The 19,384-nt window shown below is 44.8% G+C and overlaps 1 protein-coding gene across 2 annotated transcripts in view; it reads left to right on the forward strand.

The window, feature by feature from the left end:
* Window positions 1-17,856, forward strand: part of LOC138657360 (rab11 family-interacting protein 1-like) — a 62,614-nt gene extending 44,758 nt beyond the window's left edge. For both annotated transcript variants that reach the window (XM_069745101.1, XM_069745103.1), the window contains exons 5-7: window positions 3,387-5,720; window positions 10,574-10,739; window positions 14,428-17,856. In XM_069745101.1, the coding sequence (XP_069601202.1) occupies window positions 3,387-5,720; window positions 10,574-10,739; window positions 14,428-14,631 (2,704 nt within the window). In that variant the 3' untranslated portion in view covers window positions 14,632-17,856. The remainder of the gene's footprint in view (window positions 1-3,386; window positions 5,721-10,573; window positions 10,740-14,427) is intronic.
* The last annotated feature ends 1,528 nt before the right edge of the window (window positions 17,857-19,384 follow it).

The raw sequence follows: 19,384 nt of genomic DNA on the forward strand, positions 1-19,384 counted from the left end.
TGGCCATGTGCAGCATTATATGGGGCAAATATCTGTATGGGGCATCTTATGTGGCCATGTGCAGCATTATATAGGGCAAATATCTGTATGGAGCATCTGTATGTGGCCATGTGCAGCATGATATGGGGGCAAATATCTGTATGGAGCATTATATGGGGCAAATATCTGTATGGAGCATCTTATGGGGCCATGTGCAGCATGATATGGGGGCAAATATCTGTATGGGGCATCTGTATGGGACCATGTGCAGCGTTATATGGGGGTTCCTATCTGTATGGAGCATCTTATGGGGCCATGTGCAGCATGATATGGGGGCAAATATCTGTATGGAGCATCTTATGTGGCCATGTGCAGCATTATATGGGGCAAACATCTGTATGGAGCATCTTATGTGGCCATGTGCAGCATTATATGGGGCAAACATCTGTATGGGGCCATGTGCAGCATTATATGGGACAATATATGTATGGAGCATCTTATGGGACCATGTGCAGCATTATATGGGGGCAAACATCTGTATGGGGCCATGTGCAGCATTATATGGGGCAAATATCTGTATGGGGCTATGTGCAGCATTATATGGGGCCATGTGCAGTATTATATGGGGCAAATATCTGTATGGAGCATCTTTATGTGGCCATGTGCAGCGTTATATGGGGCAAATATCTGTATGGAGCATCTTATGGGGCCATAATCCACATTTGTGGAGCATTATACGGGGCAAATGTCTGTATGGAGCATCTTATGGGGGCATAATCAGCATTTATGCAGGATTATATGGGGCGTATTTTAATATGGAGCATCTTATGGGGCCATCATAAACTTTATGGAGCATTATATGGGGCTCCTGATTCAATATGGATATTCAAAAACACTTAACCTACTGATGTCTCAATTTTACTTTTATTGGTATCTATTTTTACTTTTGACATTTACCGGTAGCTGCTGCATTTTCCACCCTAGGCTTATACTTGAGTCATTAAGTTTTCCCAGTTTTTTTGTGGCAAAATTAGGGGGTCGGCTTATACTCAAGTATATTCGGTAATTATTCTAATTTATTGAGATAATGACTTTTGGGTTTTTCCTAGCTGTAAGCCATAATCATCAACATTAACAGAAATAAACACTTGAAATCACTGTGTGTAATGACTCTATAGAATATGAGATTCACTTTTGTATTGAGGAACTGAAATTTAACTTTTTGATAATTATCTTTGTGAGAAGCGCCTGTATCTCTGTGTTTAAAATTAACCTAATTCTAGACAGACAGCGCATGTCTGTCAGTTGGCAAACTTACAAAATCAGCAAGGGATCAAATAATGATTTCCTTCGCTGTATGTTATAGGAAGCCATTATGGACTATGGGTGACTGATTCTTCTGTGTAGCATCTGTCACATCCTCCGTTTAGGGTATACACCAGAGAAGACTTCTGATGTGTACTGTAGGGATTCACTTGATTAGGTCGCGTTCACACAGGCAATCCGGTTTGGTCCAAACAGTTGCAATTTTATTGCCTTCTTAACCCTGCTGTGGAACCATGGAAAAAAAAAATCACTGCTTTGGTAGCAAGGGGTTTATATGACCCCAGGCTCAAAATCGAAGTGCTTTATTTGTCATCATCAAACACAAACTGAAATGTATACCAAAATGCTTTACTAATTACTAAAAGTATTCAAATTCAATAAAAAAATGCACAATAACTGCAAGTGTGTGGATTTTCATAAAAACATAATGACAACGAATGATCTGGCAATAAATGTAGGCCTTGCATTCACTGCACGCCATAGTGCCATGTTCTTCACAAATGAACAAATCTCTTCTTTTTGTCCTTCGATCGAGGACAAACGTAGCACAGTTTGCGCTGTCCTGTAACACTGCTGGCGTCACTTGGAACTAGCCATCGTTTATTAACAATTCTATTATAAAACCTGTGAATAAACAGAAAATATTCAAAAAAATGTCTGACAATAAAGGTACTATGGGATCCGGAGAGTCCCAAACACAGAAAATTGAAAATTAACTTTGAAACAAAATTGAAAAACCAATTCAAAATATCATCAACATAAGCAGAAATATGTTAGTTGAAAATAAATAGAAGGTCAATGTCGGAGATTGACCAGTTTTAGAAATATTTCAGTTTTTTTCAGTGCTGGGGTCTATATGACGCCATGGTTCCACAGCAGGATGAAACCTCCTCCAAGCAATAAAAATCCACAAACGGACTCTTCTGGGCATGAAGTTATCACAGCAAAACAACAGTTTGTTTAGTAGGGCACATATGTCAGTGCACACTCTCCCAAATAATTGGTCCTTGAAGTTTCTCCTGGAGCAAACTTCATACACGGAAGAGGCCTGATGCCACCAGACAGCAGTCTTCAGCTCCGGGCACAGTCCACACTGAACAGGCTGCAACCGCAACATGATTCTCTGCAGCTCCCACAAACAGACTGCTCAGCTTTCCTAGCTTACACATGCAATCTCCATCTGGAGAAAGACCCGACACGTGTCTTTTTGCCTCAGCTCACATTTTGGCCAGTCACTCCCCAGCAACACATTCGATTCTGCTCCGTCCAGCAGAGTGATAAGATATGAATATGGCCTTAAATAAAAGTTGGCCGAGCCGATGAACTATCTTGTATGTATGGAAATGTCCCGACTCTCCCCCATTCCCTATATCAGACCTTGAAGGGATGAAGGATCTGTTCTTTGGAATTCGATATAACGGATCCACTGGCAATTAAAATGGCCTATAACCCTTTCAAAGCCCACATTATTATGGTGGAGATGGGAGGAATAGCCAAGTAAAGTGTGGGCAACTGAGGTATAGGCTTGAAGAGGGATCTAATGCTGTAATGGTATTTTATGTTGACTTTTTTATTTTTTTTTAATTTTAATATTGTGTGTGATTTTCATACTTCATCCAGATTTGCCTTGTTAGATGTGAGTAACCCCCTAATTGCCTTGCACTGTACCCCAATCACTCATTTTCGGAGACCCTCTTCCACTGATATCACTCACTTCAGAACCTTTGTTGTACTTCCAATCAGTCCTTAGTTTGTGCGAGCGTAACCTAGTCCATGTTTTTGTTTGGCACTAACCCGGAGGACTGTTTTGTCTTCCTCCACAGCCTGGATGTGTCTCCTCAGGTAGAAACCAGCTCCTCTGCTTCCCACTTCTCCCCAATCCTTTTTGCCCCCTCTACAGCTGTAGTAGATGCTTCTGCTTTGCCTAGAACTAACCTTCTTAGAGCTTCTCCTAATGGTGTCTTTGGGAGCCTGTCTGCTAGCAACCCATTTCTGAACTCTCTACAGAACAACCCTTTTTTTGAGGACTTCCTTTCTGACCAGTTACTAAATACTTCTTCACCTACTCACTTTTTCTCTAGTTTTCCCTCTGGGTCTATTGCTACCTCAGAAGCTGCTGAAAGGGGCTCTTCTCTTGTGGAGGAACACAGTCCATTGACCTGTAATGAAGACCTGAATGTATACTCGAATCAAGGAGATTGCGACAACTTGGAAGTAGCTGGTGGTCGTCCAGAATGGCATCTGACCCAAAGCTTCACATCGGAAGCAGCGGTGGTTTCGGGATGGGAAGAGCAATTTGATGCCCTTGCTTCAAGCCGATTACAGCCTACATCTAGTAATTACCAACAGTCAACAGAACCTGAAGACCATAATATCACACATGACTTTGAGAAATATTCATTGTCTTCTCCATTAGGCAAACAGTTGACTGCTGACTTGTTTAGAATTCCTCAAGAGATGGGTGAATGGCTTAACCTCCAACCAAATAATGCTAATCTTGACATATGTTGGCCTGAAATTTTGAAAAATGATGAACTGTCTGCCTTGCCCAACTTTCCTCTACCATATGTTTCATCTGCTGGGCCTACAGGACTTAAGTCTTTTGGTAATTTATCTACAGATACTTCTTCTAAAGATCAGAATACATTAATTCATGCCCCTCGTAGTGTAGACACGGCAGTACTTGACTCATACGACAAGATGGCAACCATCCAACCACTCCTATTGATGGAGCACAACATGGTGGGCGGAGGAGACGTAACTAGACTGGATTCTCAGATTCAAACAGAGGACTCTCCTACCATGGTTCTCATTGGGGAAAGTGCACTAGAGGTGGTGGGAAGTGGAATTGACATACATAAAACGCAGGTGGCCAAAGAGTCAAAAGAACAAGTCTCAACCAAACCCAATCCCGAAAGGATAAATGTTGATCACAAAGTCGTGCTTAATGAAAAGGTTAAGGAGATAATTAAAGAGCAGGCCATTAGTACCAATGTAGGGTTTGTGGCACCCCCCAAGCCACCTCGGCTAGTGCTGTCATCTTCTTCTTTTGAAGAGTTAGAGACTGGAGATTATAATTGCAAACAAACAAGTCATCAGTTCACCACTGGAAAACAAATGGAGAACCCAGAGGAACATGTGCAAGAGCAAAACATGGGGGTTTACAAACAAATGGTCTCTCCAGTGGCCTGTTGTCCTGTAATTGAGATAGGGAGCCCAGTGTTGGGAGCTTTTACTGAGGACATCCAATCCACCACCAAGGACCTTTTGACTAATTTAAGGGAAGAAAATAATGATTTGGGTGCTCTTAATGGGGAACACCTGTTAGATGCAAATGAAGTAACGACAACAGAGCAGTTCAGGACTTGCCCATCGACCGTCTCACTAGACACAGACCTTTTAAGTCCCCATGAAGGCTCTGATAAATTGGAGCTAATTAACCAAAGCCCATCTAAACCATCCAACATTATATTAGGGGGAGAGAAACTGAATAATGAGGACTTCACCTTTCAAAAACCTTTGCCATTGACAAATATACCAAACGTAAGCCGATGTGTATTGTCTAGCCTATCCAAGAAAGGTGACCAGTCTGACACTGTGTTTTGGTCTGCCTTGGAGGAGCAAATACCTTCACGTGTGATAGAACTGGACACCAGAGCAAATTTGCCAAAACATAAGGGTGCTAGTGATGGAAATGTAAGTAACCTAAATTCTGAGAAAAGACTTGAGTTAGAACATGGTAAGATTGAAGGCTTGCTATCCCTACGGGATATAGAATCTGTTACTTCACTACCTAATGCGTTACAAGCCCATAGGCTTGAGTCCGATGTCAATGCTTTACAAAACGATAGCCAACATGGTTATTCTATAAGCCAACAGTCTTCCTGGTCAGCAGATATCATTGTAGACTTTAAAAATGAAGACTTCTGGAGAACAGACTCTAACCAGCTAGACCAAAATGGTGTCCAAAGTTTGCCATCACCAGGAAATCCCTTTACTTCAGCTGACAGAACTACGTTCTTCAGTCACACAAACCCCTTTGTTATTGAACACTCTGGAAGTAGTCGAAGCTCTGGGTCATCGTTACAAGAAGAGACTAGCTTCAAAGACCTTCACGCACGTACAGCTCTTACAAATTTTCCAACTGATGTGAAAGCTCCTTACCTGCATGGCAGCCAACCTCTGGCCTTCTCCACTCCTTCCCTACCAACTGCCCCAAACCCTAAACCATCAAGCTTCCCCTCTCCAATCATGCTTCTGACCACCTCTGGTGCCACTACAACAACAAATACCCACACAGCAACTCTGTCGGGATTGCACTCTTCTGTGGCGGGTAGTGTGACAACGGCTGCCACTCGGTTTCTGCCTCTGGAGACACAGACGGCTGACAATCCACTTGTGCCACTAAAGACCAGGTGAGCAATCTGGATACTTGGATTGTGGTGCGTGTGATGCAGATGTGGAATGTGTGAAGAGCATGCAAAGTCAGGAGTCACTGGACAAGTGTAAATCTTCTCCTTCCACAGGTCCCTTCGGTAATGTCAGGAGCAACCTGTAGGTGATGTTTTAGCAGTAACCGTGTTATGAACTTTATATGTCTGACAGGTGGGTGTCTGACCACTGTGACCACCACTGATGGGAAAGGACCCCCAGTTTTGATAAGTGTTAGGGCACCAATCCTTATGACACACGCGCAGCCAACAATTTACATCAAAGTCTAGGGTGGAAAAACTTGTGATGTTCCATAAACATTAGAAATGCTCTACTTCTTTTGAGTAGGCCCTTATTTCTGCTAACCTACTCGCTCATTTTAGAAGGGTATCAGTTTTTGAAACATGGCTGTCAAGATGTGCACCTCTTAGACACACCATCACATCATCCCGGAACATTAAAACTGTCCACTTTATAGGAGACGAGAAACGTTTCCACTGGGTGAAAAATGAATTTTTAGCTCCAACTCCCACAGCAGCTCCCAACATTGCCCAATATGTGTAGAGAGCATTCTCCATCCTGTGTCTCTGTGACGTCAATGAGCTCGTCCTGACTAAAGTGTCTGTAATTCTTCTAAGCAGAAGTGACCATGAAGCCGCTTACAAGATCATACATAAGAAAGTTTAGGGTTACAGATCTTGTGGTCAGAACAAGCTCGATGACCAACTCACCGGTAACTTATTCTGCAGACTATGTACAGTGACACATAGAAGATGTAGAAAGAAAATTGTGAAATTCTTAATGAAACTAGCAAGTTAGTGGTTTTTTTTTTTCTGCAAATAAGTAGGGATAAAAAAAATGCCATGAAGGAGTCTACGTACTTTACCCCATTCATGACATCCACCATACCAATGTGCGCAACACCTGACTCACAGCAGTGACCCTCAGCTCGCTCTGATTGCTGGTATTTAACCACTTAAATGCCACTTTCTTCTGGCAGTGGTGCTTGAGTGGTACAAGCCTAGTATGGGGGGGATCCTTTCTAGCTTTTCGCCTATTGCCCATCTTGACGGTGTGCTGGTGGGTTGCCGTGTCGGGCCTCAATCACCACCATCTTTGTACTCCTAATTCATTTACTTCTCTACTGCAATACTTCAGTTCAGGTGATCAAAAGATTGCCAGGGGATTAAGAAAAAAAAGCTTGATTTGTATAGTCTTCCTTTTTCCAATGCAAAAAATAAAATCTAATAAACCTATTTGGCGCGGCCTCAAGTCTGATCTGTCAAGTTATAAAATGATCTAACTCATATGGTAAAAGGAGGAAAACAAACTCCAGAATTGCTGTTTTTTGGTTCTCCATTCATTCATTATATGTTTACTTGAATGCTTTATCTGAAGATTACAGAGCAACTCGTGCTCCAAATAACAAGTCTGTAGACGGAGAAATCTAAAAGTTTGTGCCACAAAAGTTCCATAAGGAAAGGCCTGAATATCCGTGAGGCCGCATGAGGACAAATGGATTAGGATCCAAAGTAAGGTCTTCTGATATTATTCTGCATCCTCAAATAGTTGCGGCTCCAAGACTTCCCTCCTTATGTTTTTTTTTTGTTGTTGTACCACTTCTTAATTTAAAAGCAGAAGTGTTTCTGACCAGTTCACCCTAAATCCGGCCATACACCTTAAACGGCTGTCAAAAGGTTTGACCATGTTGACCTTCAGCAGGTCTGATCCTCTTTTTCCCGCAACATCTGCTGTCGGGGAAAATGCCTAACACATTAGATGAGCAGAAAGTTGTCAAGAGTCAACTGATAACACAACATTTTTCATGGTCTGGTCTGTAGCCGACCGTAGAGTAGGAATTGTGAAAAAGAAAAAAGTTAAAAGTATTGGGGAGAGCACAACCCTACCACTTGTCTCCTTGAAGACCAAAAGCTTTGGAAGGTCCTGGTACATTTACACTTTAGCCATGGGCTCTGAATGCAGTCATTGGAGCCATATCCAGGTTTCTTTATTTTGGAGCTCAAAAAAAAAATGGTTGCTCAATTCCCGGTGATAAATTGGAGACTCTCCTTGTGCATGTGTGCTATGGATGCTTCTAACTTCAAATGACCAAAAAAAAAAAATCTTCTGACCTTTTTGAGAGACAACTGATAGAAAAAATAAAAATTGTAAAATTTTAAGAAAAATAAACAACCGCCAATCATTTGCAAAGCCCCGCCCCAGCGCAATCAGTAAGCGTGTCCTATTTCAAAATAATGGAAGGAAAGCGAAAAAAATACAATTTGTCATTTCATTTTTAGTTTAAATTAAGAGTAAGTTTGAAATGTGGAAAAGTTAAGGCCGACGGCTCATCAAAAGGCACAAAAAGACCTGAAAACACACAAATTGTCACGCTTAGACTAGTTCCACTTGGGGAAAAAAGGCTTCTCTGAATCCACATGGGAAACATGACTGCAGAGAGCTCCGTTAATGAAAGTTCTGGGCTTTTAGAACCAGAGGGGTCTTGGGTCCAACTTCTACAGATATCTTGCCTGATGGCTTCACATCAGATCGGTAGATGAGCCCTCGGGGGCGGTAAGATATGATGGACACCAATCTCATTCCTGGTTGATGAGAACAACTAATGAAATTTACTCCAAAATCCAGAACAAGGGACAGAGCTTGGCCTTCAGGCTCTTCTATGGGGAATGTCTTCCTCAAAACGCTATTTATTATATAAACTTATAGCTTTTTTTTCTCTTATAAGTGTTTGGCGTTCTGCAGAAGTCACAGCTGACACCTTGTTTAGTGTTTATCGTGTTGGCACCAGGCGCTGTAGAGCCTTCTGGATATATTATGTATGGATTGTGCATGTGTAGAAAATGTATTTTTGCAAACTTTGAGCGATCGCCAAGATAAAGGGGCAGATTCAGGAATCAAAATCAAGGGGGCAGTTATAGCATCGTGCTCTTGAGTTGGCACAAAAAAGAAAATTTAAGAATGAAACTTCAATAAATACATCTTGATCCAAAACCAGAGGGGAGAGAGCCCTCTGAATGATTGCCATCTCACTTCCATTTACTCTTAAGCTCTAGACACCGTTGGGTCCTGATCCAAAAAATGCCCAGAGTAAGAGTTGCAGGGTTTTTTTTTTTCTTTTTTTTTTTTTTGGGGGGGGGGGCCTTACCAGGAATCTCCCCATCCCCCTCGATATAATAGTTGCTAGGGGGTTCTCATTACTACAGAGACATTATTGGGTGGAGTGTGTTGTGACCGTCTCCTTATTTATAATCTGAATCCTCCAATCACCTTTTAGGCCGTTTCTGCACAGGGCGGGGTGGGGCACTGGGCCGCGCAGGGCAGGGGTGGAGGCACTGGGCCGCGCAGGGCAGGGTGGCGGCACGGGATGGGCGGGGGGGAGGCACTGGGCAAACGGATCCAGCAGAGATCAGTTATTTAAAAACTTGTCTGCAGAACTTTGTTGCCAACGGCTGCCAGATTTGTACTGACTGATCACTACTGGACATGTGAACACAGCCTTGGTGACATTGGCTGGATGTTGGGGGTCGTTGCCCAGCTGTAGAATAAATTACGAGCCAATCAGTTGCATCATGATGATATCACACGATGAAGTATCTGCCTGGATTTCTCAGCACTGAGGACACCACTAATCCTGACCAAATCCCCAATTCTATTTGCTAAACTGCAGGCCCAAACTTGCAGGACCCTCCACTGTCTGCATTGCTCCTGCAGACCCTCATTATTGTGCCGCTCTCTGGCCCTTCGGGAACAATCTGCTTCACATTGTAACTCCTCAGTCCAGAGCTCCTGCAGCCATTTTTCTTCACCCTGGTTCCTATGTTTTCATGTATGGTTGAGTCAGTGGTCAGTTGGCCGTGTTTCTATGTAGAATGTCTGGTGTTTGGCCACAATTCTTCCACTTCTGGTCAGACGTTTCAGAACAGTAGATGGTGTAGCTGGTTCCACTGGTTGCTGCCAGTTCTGAGCTGATGGCACTGCTGGGAAGTGACATGCCTTTCATCTGCTGCCTTGTTTCTTTAACGGACAACTACATCTGTTGTCATTCACGTTGCCCAATTATTGGTTCTTCTACAAATGAGCTTGATCGGCACAGCTATGAAATATTTTCCCGGGAGGCACCTCGCCGATGCAGTATAACTGCCTTGTGTCTTGTTGCTGCACTCAGTCTTGCCATGTGTATGACCTGAGACCCATAAATCAGTCTTCCACACTCTCTCCTCTACAAAGGTGAGGTTGTGGATCAACCTCCATATGAAAATGCTGACCCTTGTTACTCACACCCCTGACTATAATCCTACAAGATCCCGGACTTTATACAAGTGACCAGTACCTCGAGGAAGTGACGAAGGCAAGGGACAGACACCAAATTACATTTTTCTTTTGTTCATTCGCGTTGCAGTTGGTTAATAGATAATAATAATAAACCATTGACCCTTCTAGTTTTAGAAGCTTCTTATTTTGCAGCATTTTTCAACAACTGCCTAAAACTTTTGCACAGTAATGTGGAGGATTTGTAAGTCTTTGTACAGAGTAGTAGGGGCAGAGAAGAATTACAATTTTCCATCTAATATTAGGAAATATCTGTATTTTTTTTTTTTTTTTCCCCAACGTTCTTCATCGATAGCACAGCGTAGCGGGCAGGGAGCATATCCCGTATACCGTGGCCATAGTGTGGCGGCTATAGGTGGTCTGTCCTGATTGTGTGGTCTTCCCGCATCGTGTGTGTGGTTGGTTGTGATTGCCTCTGCAGGTCTATAGCGGGTAGGTATGGTGTAACACATGGCCTTACATGAGCCGTTCTTCCATCTCTTCCCAGCCCTCACCCGGTCAGACCGATCAGCGCTACTCTAAGTGAGCCGAACCCAGAGAAGAAACCGCTGAGGCCGGCAATCACCACGGCGCTGACCACCGGTCTGGAGATGCTGAAATCTGTGACCACCGGACAGAACACCCCGAAAAAACAGAACCTGGAGCAACTGAAGGTGGGGAATGAACTCGTAACATATAATGGAGGGGGACAGAGGGGACACAGCCCCATATGTCATGTAATGGTGGGATAGAGAGGACACTGCCCCATATGTCTGTGTCAGGTAATGGGGGAATAGAGGGGACACTGCCCCATATATCATGTAATGGGGGAATAGAGGGGACACGGCCCCATATATCATATAATGGGGGGAAATAGAGGGGACACTGCCCCGTATATCATGTAATGGGGGAATAGAGGGGACACGGCCCCATATGTCATGTAATGGTGGGATAGAGAGGACACTGCCCCATATATCATGTAATGGGGGAATAGAGGGGACACGGCCCCATATATCATATAATGGGGGGAATAGAGGGGCACACTGCCCCATATATCATATAATGGGGGGAATAGAGGGGACACTGCCCCATATATCATGTAATGGGGGAATAGAGGGGACACGGCCCCATATATCATATAATGGGGGGAATAGAGGGGACACGGCCCCATATATCATATAATGGGGGGGAATAGAGGGGACACTGCCCCATATATCATGTAATGGGGGACAGAGGGGACACGGCCCCATATGTCATGTAATGGGGGGAATAGAGGGGACACGGCCCCATATATCATGTAATGGGGGGAATAGAGGGGACACTGCCCCATATATCATGTAATGGGGGAATAGAGGGGACACGGCCCCATATATCATATAATGGGGGGAATAGAGGGGACACGGCCCCATATATCATATAATGGGGGGAATAGAGGGGACACGGCCCCATATATCATGTAATGGGGGGAATAGAGGGGACACTGCCCCATATATCATGTAATGGGGGAATAGAGGGGACACGGCCCCATATATCATATAATGGGGGGAATAGAGGGGACACGGCCCCATATATCATATAATGGGGGGAATAGAGGGGACACTGCCCCATATATCATATAATGGGGGGGAATAGAGGGGACACAGCCCCATATATCATGTAATGGGGGACAGAGGGGACACGGCCCCATATGTCATGTAATGGGGGGAATAGAGGGGACACGGGCCCCATATATCATGTAATGGGGGGAATAGAGGGGACACGGCCCCATATATCATGTAATGGGGGACAGAGGGGACACGGCCCCATATGTCATGTAATGGGGGGAATAGAGGGGACACGGGCCCCATATATCATGTAATGGGGGGAATAGAGGGGACACGGCTCCATATATCATGTAATGGGGGAATAGAGGGGACACGACCCCATATATCATGTAATGGGGGGGGGGAATAGAGGGGACACTGCCCCATATGTCATGTAATGGGGGGAATAGAGGGGACACTGCCCCATATGTCATGTAATGGGGGAAATAGAGGGGACACGACCCCATATATCATGTAATAGGGGACACAGCCCGTATATCATGTAATGGGGGAAATAGAGGGGACACGACCCCATATATCATGTAATGGGGGGAATAGAGGGGACACGGCCCCATATATCATGTAATGGTTTAATAGAGGGGACACGGCCCCATATATCATGTAATGGGGGAATAGAGGGGACACGGCCCCATATATCATGTAATGGGGGAATAGAGGGGACACGGCCCCATATATCATGTAATGGTTTAATAGAGGGGACACGGCCCCATATATCATGTAATGGGGGAATAGAGGGGACACGGCCCCATATATCATGTAATGGGGGGGATAGAGGGGACACGCTCCATATATCATGTAATGGTGGAATAGAGGGGACACTGCCCCATATATCATGTAATGGGGGGGATAGAGGGGACACGGCCCCATATATCATGTAATGGGGGGGATAGAGGGGACACGCTCCATATATCATGTAATGGTGGAATAGAGGGGACACTGCCCCATATATCATGTAATGGGGGGAATAGAGGGGACACGGCCCCATATATCATGTAATGGGGGAAAAAAGGGGACACGGCCCCATATATCATGTAATGCGGGAAATAGAGGGGACACGGCCCCATATATCATGTAATGGGGGAATAGAGGGGACACGGCCCCATATATCATGTAATGGGGGGGATAGAGGGGACACGGCCCCATATATCATGTAATGGGGGGGATAGAGGGGACACGGCCCCATATATCATGTAATGCGGGGAATAGAGGGGACACGGCCCCATATATCATGTAATGCGGGGAATAGAGGGGACACGGCCCCATATATCATGTAATGCGGGGAATAGAGGGGACACGGCCCCATATATCATGTAATGGGGGAATAGAGGACACGGCCCCATATATCATGTAATGGGGGGGATAGAGGGGACACGGTCCATATATCATGTAATGGGGGAAAAAAGGGGACACGGCCCCATATATCATGTAATGGGGGAAAGAAGGGGACACGGCCCCATATATCATGTAATGGGGGGGAAAAAAGGGGACACGGCCCCATATATCATGTAATGGGGGAATAGAGGGGACACGGCCCCATATATCATGTAATGGGGGAATAGAGGGGACACTGCCCCATATATCATTTAATGGGGGGGGAATAGAGGGGACACGGCCCCATATATCATGTAATGGGGGAATAGAGGGGACACGGCCCCATATATCATGTAATGGGGGAATAGAGGGGACACGGCCCCATATATCATGTAATGGGGGAATAGAGGGGACACTGCCCCATATATCATGTAATGGGGGGGATAGAGGGGACACGGTCCATATATCATGTAATGGTGGAATAGAGGGGACACGGCCCCATATATCATGTAATGGGGGGGGAAAAAGGGGACACGGCCCCATATATCATGTAATGGGGGAATAGAGGGGACACGGCCCCATATATCATGTAATGGGGGAATAGAGGGGACACGGCCCCATATATCATGTAATGGGGGAATAGAGGGGACACTGCCCCATATATCATATAATGGGGGGGGAATAGAGGGGACACGGCCCCATATATCATGTAATGGGGGAATAGAGGGGACACGGCCCCATATATCATGTAATGGGGGAATAGAGGGGACACGGCCCCATATATCATGTAATGGGGGAATAGAGGGGACACGGCCCCATATATCATGTAATGGGGGAATAGAGGGGACACGGCCCCATATATCATGTAATGGGGGAATAGAGGGGACACGGCCCCATGTATCATGTAATGGGGGAATAGAGGGGACACTGCTCCATATATCATGTAATGGGGGGAATAGAGGGGACACGGCCCCATATATCATGTAATGGTGGAATAGAGGGGACACGGCCCCATATATCATGTAATGGGGGATAGAGGGGACACGGCCCCATATATCATGTAATGGTGGAATAGAGGGGACATGGCCCCATATATCATGTAATGGGGGAATAGAGGGGACACGGCCCCATATATCATGTAATGGGGGAATAGAAGGGACACGGTCCCATATATCCGGTAATGGGGGAATAGAAGGGACACGACCCCATAGATCATGTAATGGGGGGGATAAAGGGACACTGCCTCATGTAATGGAGGGGGCTTACGGCGAGGGTCCTAAGTGGCCCATGTGCTCTGACATCCACATGTCTTGGGTTTCTGGGTATGTGGCATATCTTCAGCAGACCTCCCAGACATGATGGTGACCTGGCATTTATTACCATTGTTCTGTTTTTTTTTTTTTTGTTTTTTTTTCTCTGGTTCATTCCATTTTCTTCTCCCCTCCAGGATCTCGGCCTACCAGACCAGGCTGCCAAGTATTACCACCTCACCCACGATGAGCTGATCCAGATGCTGCTCCAGCGCGAGGCCGACTTATCCAGAAAGGAAACCCACGTGCGAGAGCTGGAAGACTACATTGATAAGCTGCTGGTGCGTATCATGGACCAGGCACCAACTCTGCTCCAAGCACCGCTGGAAACAAACAAGTAGACTGATAGCAGCTCCTCCCCGTGGTGACCATCGGTGGTTGAGGGGAGGACTTGTTCCTATGGTGGAATCTTGTATCCAGGTTGGACACACACCTCTAAAGCCTCGGCATGAAACTTTCAGAACTGTTCTTCTAAACTTTGTCCAATGCTTGACGTCTTCCAAACATGACGGTCGGGGGAATGACTTGCCATATTCCACCATGATCGTGGTGGCTTTTGAGAGCCCACAACAGTACAGAACTAGGACTATGAAAGACGACCTCCATACAATCCATGCTTCGCTGCTCTCCTCATTGCGGGAACATCCGTTGTGTTTGCAGTAAGTTTCTCGAGCGTGATCACGTTGTCTGGGATTCAGTCCAGGGAGCCGACAGCACAACGAGTGTGAAGAGACGAGCATCCACACTTCTCATATTCCTCGTCGTGGTAAATAGAGCTCTTGTACAAGAGATGTCGGCGAGCAGCCATATTGGATCACTTATAACCCACCTGTCTCGGCAGACACATTGATGGATTCTACACCATCCTGATGCTGAGATATATTCCGCCCCCTTCTTTCTAGCGCACCTTCATATTCTGCTGTGTTACATGCTCGGCTTGTGCAGGATCGCGGCCAGTAGTCACACAGGACGAGTCCATGTTAAGGGACTCTGGCTGTAATATTTCAGAAGCATGCTATCGCCTTAAACACCGCCTCACCCGCTCATTAAAGCAGAGCATGTAATATCCAAGATGGCGAGAGTAGCGTGCCCGGTAATGGGGAGCGGAGGGTGTTTCCTGACAACGGCCATATATTCACTTGTGGTTACAGTTCACATCTACATCTCTTAATACTGAATTCTAGAGTCTTCTACTCTAGTCACATCTAGAGCTGCGGCTACTAGTGCGCTGGTGTCTCTCAGGATACAGGACCCACATCTCTCTACTGCCACCTGCTGGTCTTGTCTCTGCACGCTGCCCCTTGGTGCTTTTTGGGAGATCTGTACAAATTTACAATAGTTTTAAACAAAAAATCCAAGCAGAAGAATTTTGATTGCAGCTCTGGATGTGATTTGGAGCGTAAGACTCAAGTTTCTGATAAGTATCCCGAGTTATGCGGTTTTCATGGAAAAGTGTGTTTTGTATAATGACTGGCTCATTCTGTAGAACTATGGGGGTCTGGGAATGAGAAGACCACCTCCGCAGTGTTCAGACACTAAGCAGGTGGTGTCTGCATTGTGACCGGTTGCTTGCCTGGATGTACGGTATACAGAGGGAGATACGTGGATTTCCTGCCGCCTTCTATACACTTCTCTCCTGAGTTCTTCCTTTCTCGGCTGTTTGTTTTTGCTGTTTCTTCAGTCTGTATATTTCCGATACGTCAAACTTTTACGTGGTTGTTTTTTTTTTTATTTTAAGTAGGTTCTGTTCAGCAATAAATTTTATGTTTGTTTCCTGGTCCGTTCCAAAGACTTACGTGATTTGGTATGTTTGGTGCGGAGCCGCCATAGTGAAGTAATATCGCCACTATGAAAATAAAACTCATGCCGGGTCAAGTACAGGATCTTACGCAAAATATAGCAGTTGACTGTAGGTCAAAAATCCCTCTTATTTGGGGCGTGACGGTAAAGATGGAGATCGATCCACTCAGACGTCTCCGTAGGTGTAGGGCGACGAATATTTTGTTTTCGGGAATAGTCCTGTCTTCCAGTGCTTTCCGTGTCAACCATACACTACTCAGGTCTTCTGCATATTCAGCCGTGAAGATCATCGATGTATGGAAACCACCAGTGTCTTATCAATGCCGTAGATGCCATTCTTTACCATGTAGACTCGCTCTGCCAGTGTGTTGGGTTGTGGAGGATTGGTTTAGGACTCCTGGTTTGACTTGTTAGTTGAGACTTTGAATGATGCCCCATCCCTCCACCATGGAGTCTGGACCTGAAGGCCGAGGTGCCGCAGCCCCGCACCGCTCCTCAACACGAAGAATAGTAGTATAAAAAGTCTCTATAGAAATATGTATAGCTGCCCCAAATCAGCCACTGTTGGTGTCTGGATAATCAGTAGATTCCTTTTGTGTTAGCTACATATCAAAAGTCATCGAAGTTATGGATGTTTGTTTAGGGCCTGTGAAATACATGGTTCCAGTCCTGTGTTTGTTTTTGTTTGTTTAATTTTCCAATAGATCTATTATGAATGGAATTTAACAAGAACGCAGTATGAGAAGCTGTTGCTGGACCAAGAGACAATTAAAAAGTTAATTTGAGAAAAATGTAGAGACAAAATCCAAAAGATGGGTCGTGGGGGGGCACCTGGTGTTACGGCATCAACAGTACAAAGTCTGAGTGAATCACTGAAGTTTGGACAGGATGGGTGATCACATGTATCGGCGCAGACATCTATGAACACTACCATCGAAGGGACTACAGTTCAAGGGTCTACAGACCTCTGTAGTGCAAAGACTAATAGAAAACCAGCTAAGTAACAAATACCGGATCGTCACCAAGTGACCTCCCGCTCCCAACCAGTGCTTGGCAAGAAAGGCTTCTCGTGCTCCGTTCCTCCCGTATGGTAGAGTAACCTCTCCTATAACGTGAACCCAGGCCTCATAGTCCAATCGTCTGTTTACAAGACTGGCTCTACCCATAAATCGTAGCATTGTGCACACAGCCGTCATGTCCGACCTCCGCACGTCTCCGACCTACTCTCGTTTCTGACCGTCTCTTTCTGTTCTGTCGAAATCTAGACTATTCGCAAAATTAGATTCTGACTTGAGCGAAACCTAAAAGAAGAAATAACAGATCTTGGGGGTAGAACATAAGACTGAGGCGTAAGGTGCGAGATGAATGCCTGAGATCGGACGGTTGTCATCCCCTTCTCTACTGGCTTCGTAATCACATGCACTTAGTCTATCCTGGTATAACATGGTCAGAACATCCTCGTCTTCAGTAGAATGCTCTTTTTTTCATGCGTTGTTGAGGGTCTTCCAACGAGACATCGTTAATAAAACAAAACCCCGTTTCTGGCAATATTTGAAGTCGTCTGTGGTTTCCCATTCCTGTTTGTTTTTAATCTCTGGGTGAGCTGTGGAGGGAGCAGGTCACATTCTCCAAGCCAAGTATATATATATATATATATTGCTCTACCAAATATGTATATCTCTATTTTATAAGTGTCGCTTATGTTTACGAATGTTCATGAACTGTTACTATGTTTTTAAGCACTTCAATAAAAGTCACTGAACGTCTCCTCTGTTCTAACTTCATTAGTAGAAAGTGCCTACTCCGCGGTGATTACAGGAGCCACAATGTGCAGGGTGGTACGGCGGCTCCACCAAAACTCCACTCTTGGCTTAAGTTCATACAACGTTTCTTTAAAGGGGATGTCCAGCATCTAATATTCACATTACATTCAAGTCATCTGGCAGCCTAATATTTAAAGGGGCCTTCTTATTTCTCTCCAGACAATTATTTTGGAGGAGAGACTGCTCAGCATGTTTGTCCAGTGGTTGATCCTTTTGTTCTGGGGTGGAGATGAGCAGTTTCCAGAGGAGTCTAGCAGCCGTCCTCTCATACAGAACACCTCGTCCGGGCTTTCCTATGTGTCGGGAAGTCGGAGGAGATTGCTGATCATTCGGACAACAGCTACCATGTTTCTCCAAATATGACTGTCTTGTATATAACTTTTTGCTACGAAGGATGGGTCAGGGCTTATTTTCACGAGATATCATCTTTTTTTTTTTTTCCCCATGAACAACCATCCACATTTATTCTTGAACAAACAAAAAAAAATCAAGATTTATTCAAATATAACCACGCCATCACACATACATGCGTATATACACATGTACATGCACACACTACACGTACATGCACACACTACACACATGCGCGCGCAAACTACACGTACACATGTACATGCACGCATTACACATACACAAGCGCGCGCACACTACACAAACATGCACACATACACGTATGTATGTGTATATATATATATATATATATATATATATATATATATATACGCACACTGCGCGCATAAAAATACATGCCAGCCCATTTATTCTTCAGTTCCTCTAAACTCTTGCCGTTAAAGGACTTTTGGTGACATAATGGTCCTTTAAGGAAAGCAGTCTTAATCTTGGAGTACAAATACTTGGGGCCCAGGGCAATTGACCAGTTTCTCCCCCCTCCTTCAAACACAGATCCTGATTATAACTAGGGCTTATTTTTGAGTATGGCTTATATTGTTTATATTTTTTAAGAAATTTATGACCTATTCATAAGTTGTCATGACTTTCAAATTCTGGGGATCCAACAATCCCACCGATCAGCTGTTGGGTAGTCCTGCTGGCCCAGGAAGTTAAAACTGTGTATGGAGCTGGTTCAGCACAGCTCAGGACAATGTAGCCCCTGAGGATGACCGCAGTGTACGGAGCTGTGCTGTACCAGCTCTATATGGTTTACGTTCGGCCCAGCAAGACCATCCTACTAGATATGGCTTCAAATAGTTGTTGTTTTTTTCTCTCAAAATTTGGCCAATATTGAATTTCTCAGTACAGACGTGTCGTTAACTTCTTGTGTGCTTGAGATATCTGGAGATGACCTAATCTGAGATCTTGAGCAAACTACAGCTACATAGCAGTATTCATTTTGTAGAGCAGTTGACTTTCTCTTTGTAATCCGGCCATGCTCATCATTCTTGTTCACTGTCCTTCTGACCGTGGAATCACAAATTTAACATTAATGTGAGAGTCCTTTAGTTGCTTAGAG

Source organism: Ranitomeya imitator, chromosome 1 (genome assembly GCF_032444005.1).
Source record: "Ranitomeya imitator isolate aRanImi1 chromosome 1, aRanImi1.pri, whole genome shotgun sequence".
NCBI lineage: Eukaryota > Metazoa > Chordata > Amphibia > Anura > Dendrobatidae > Ranitomeya > Ranitomeya imitator.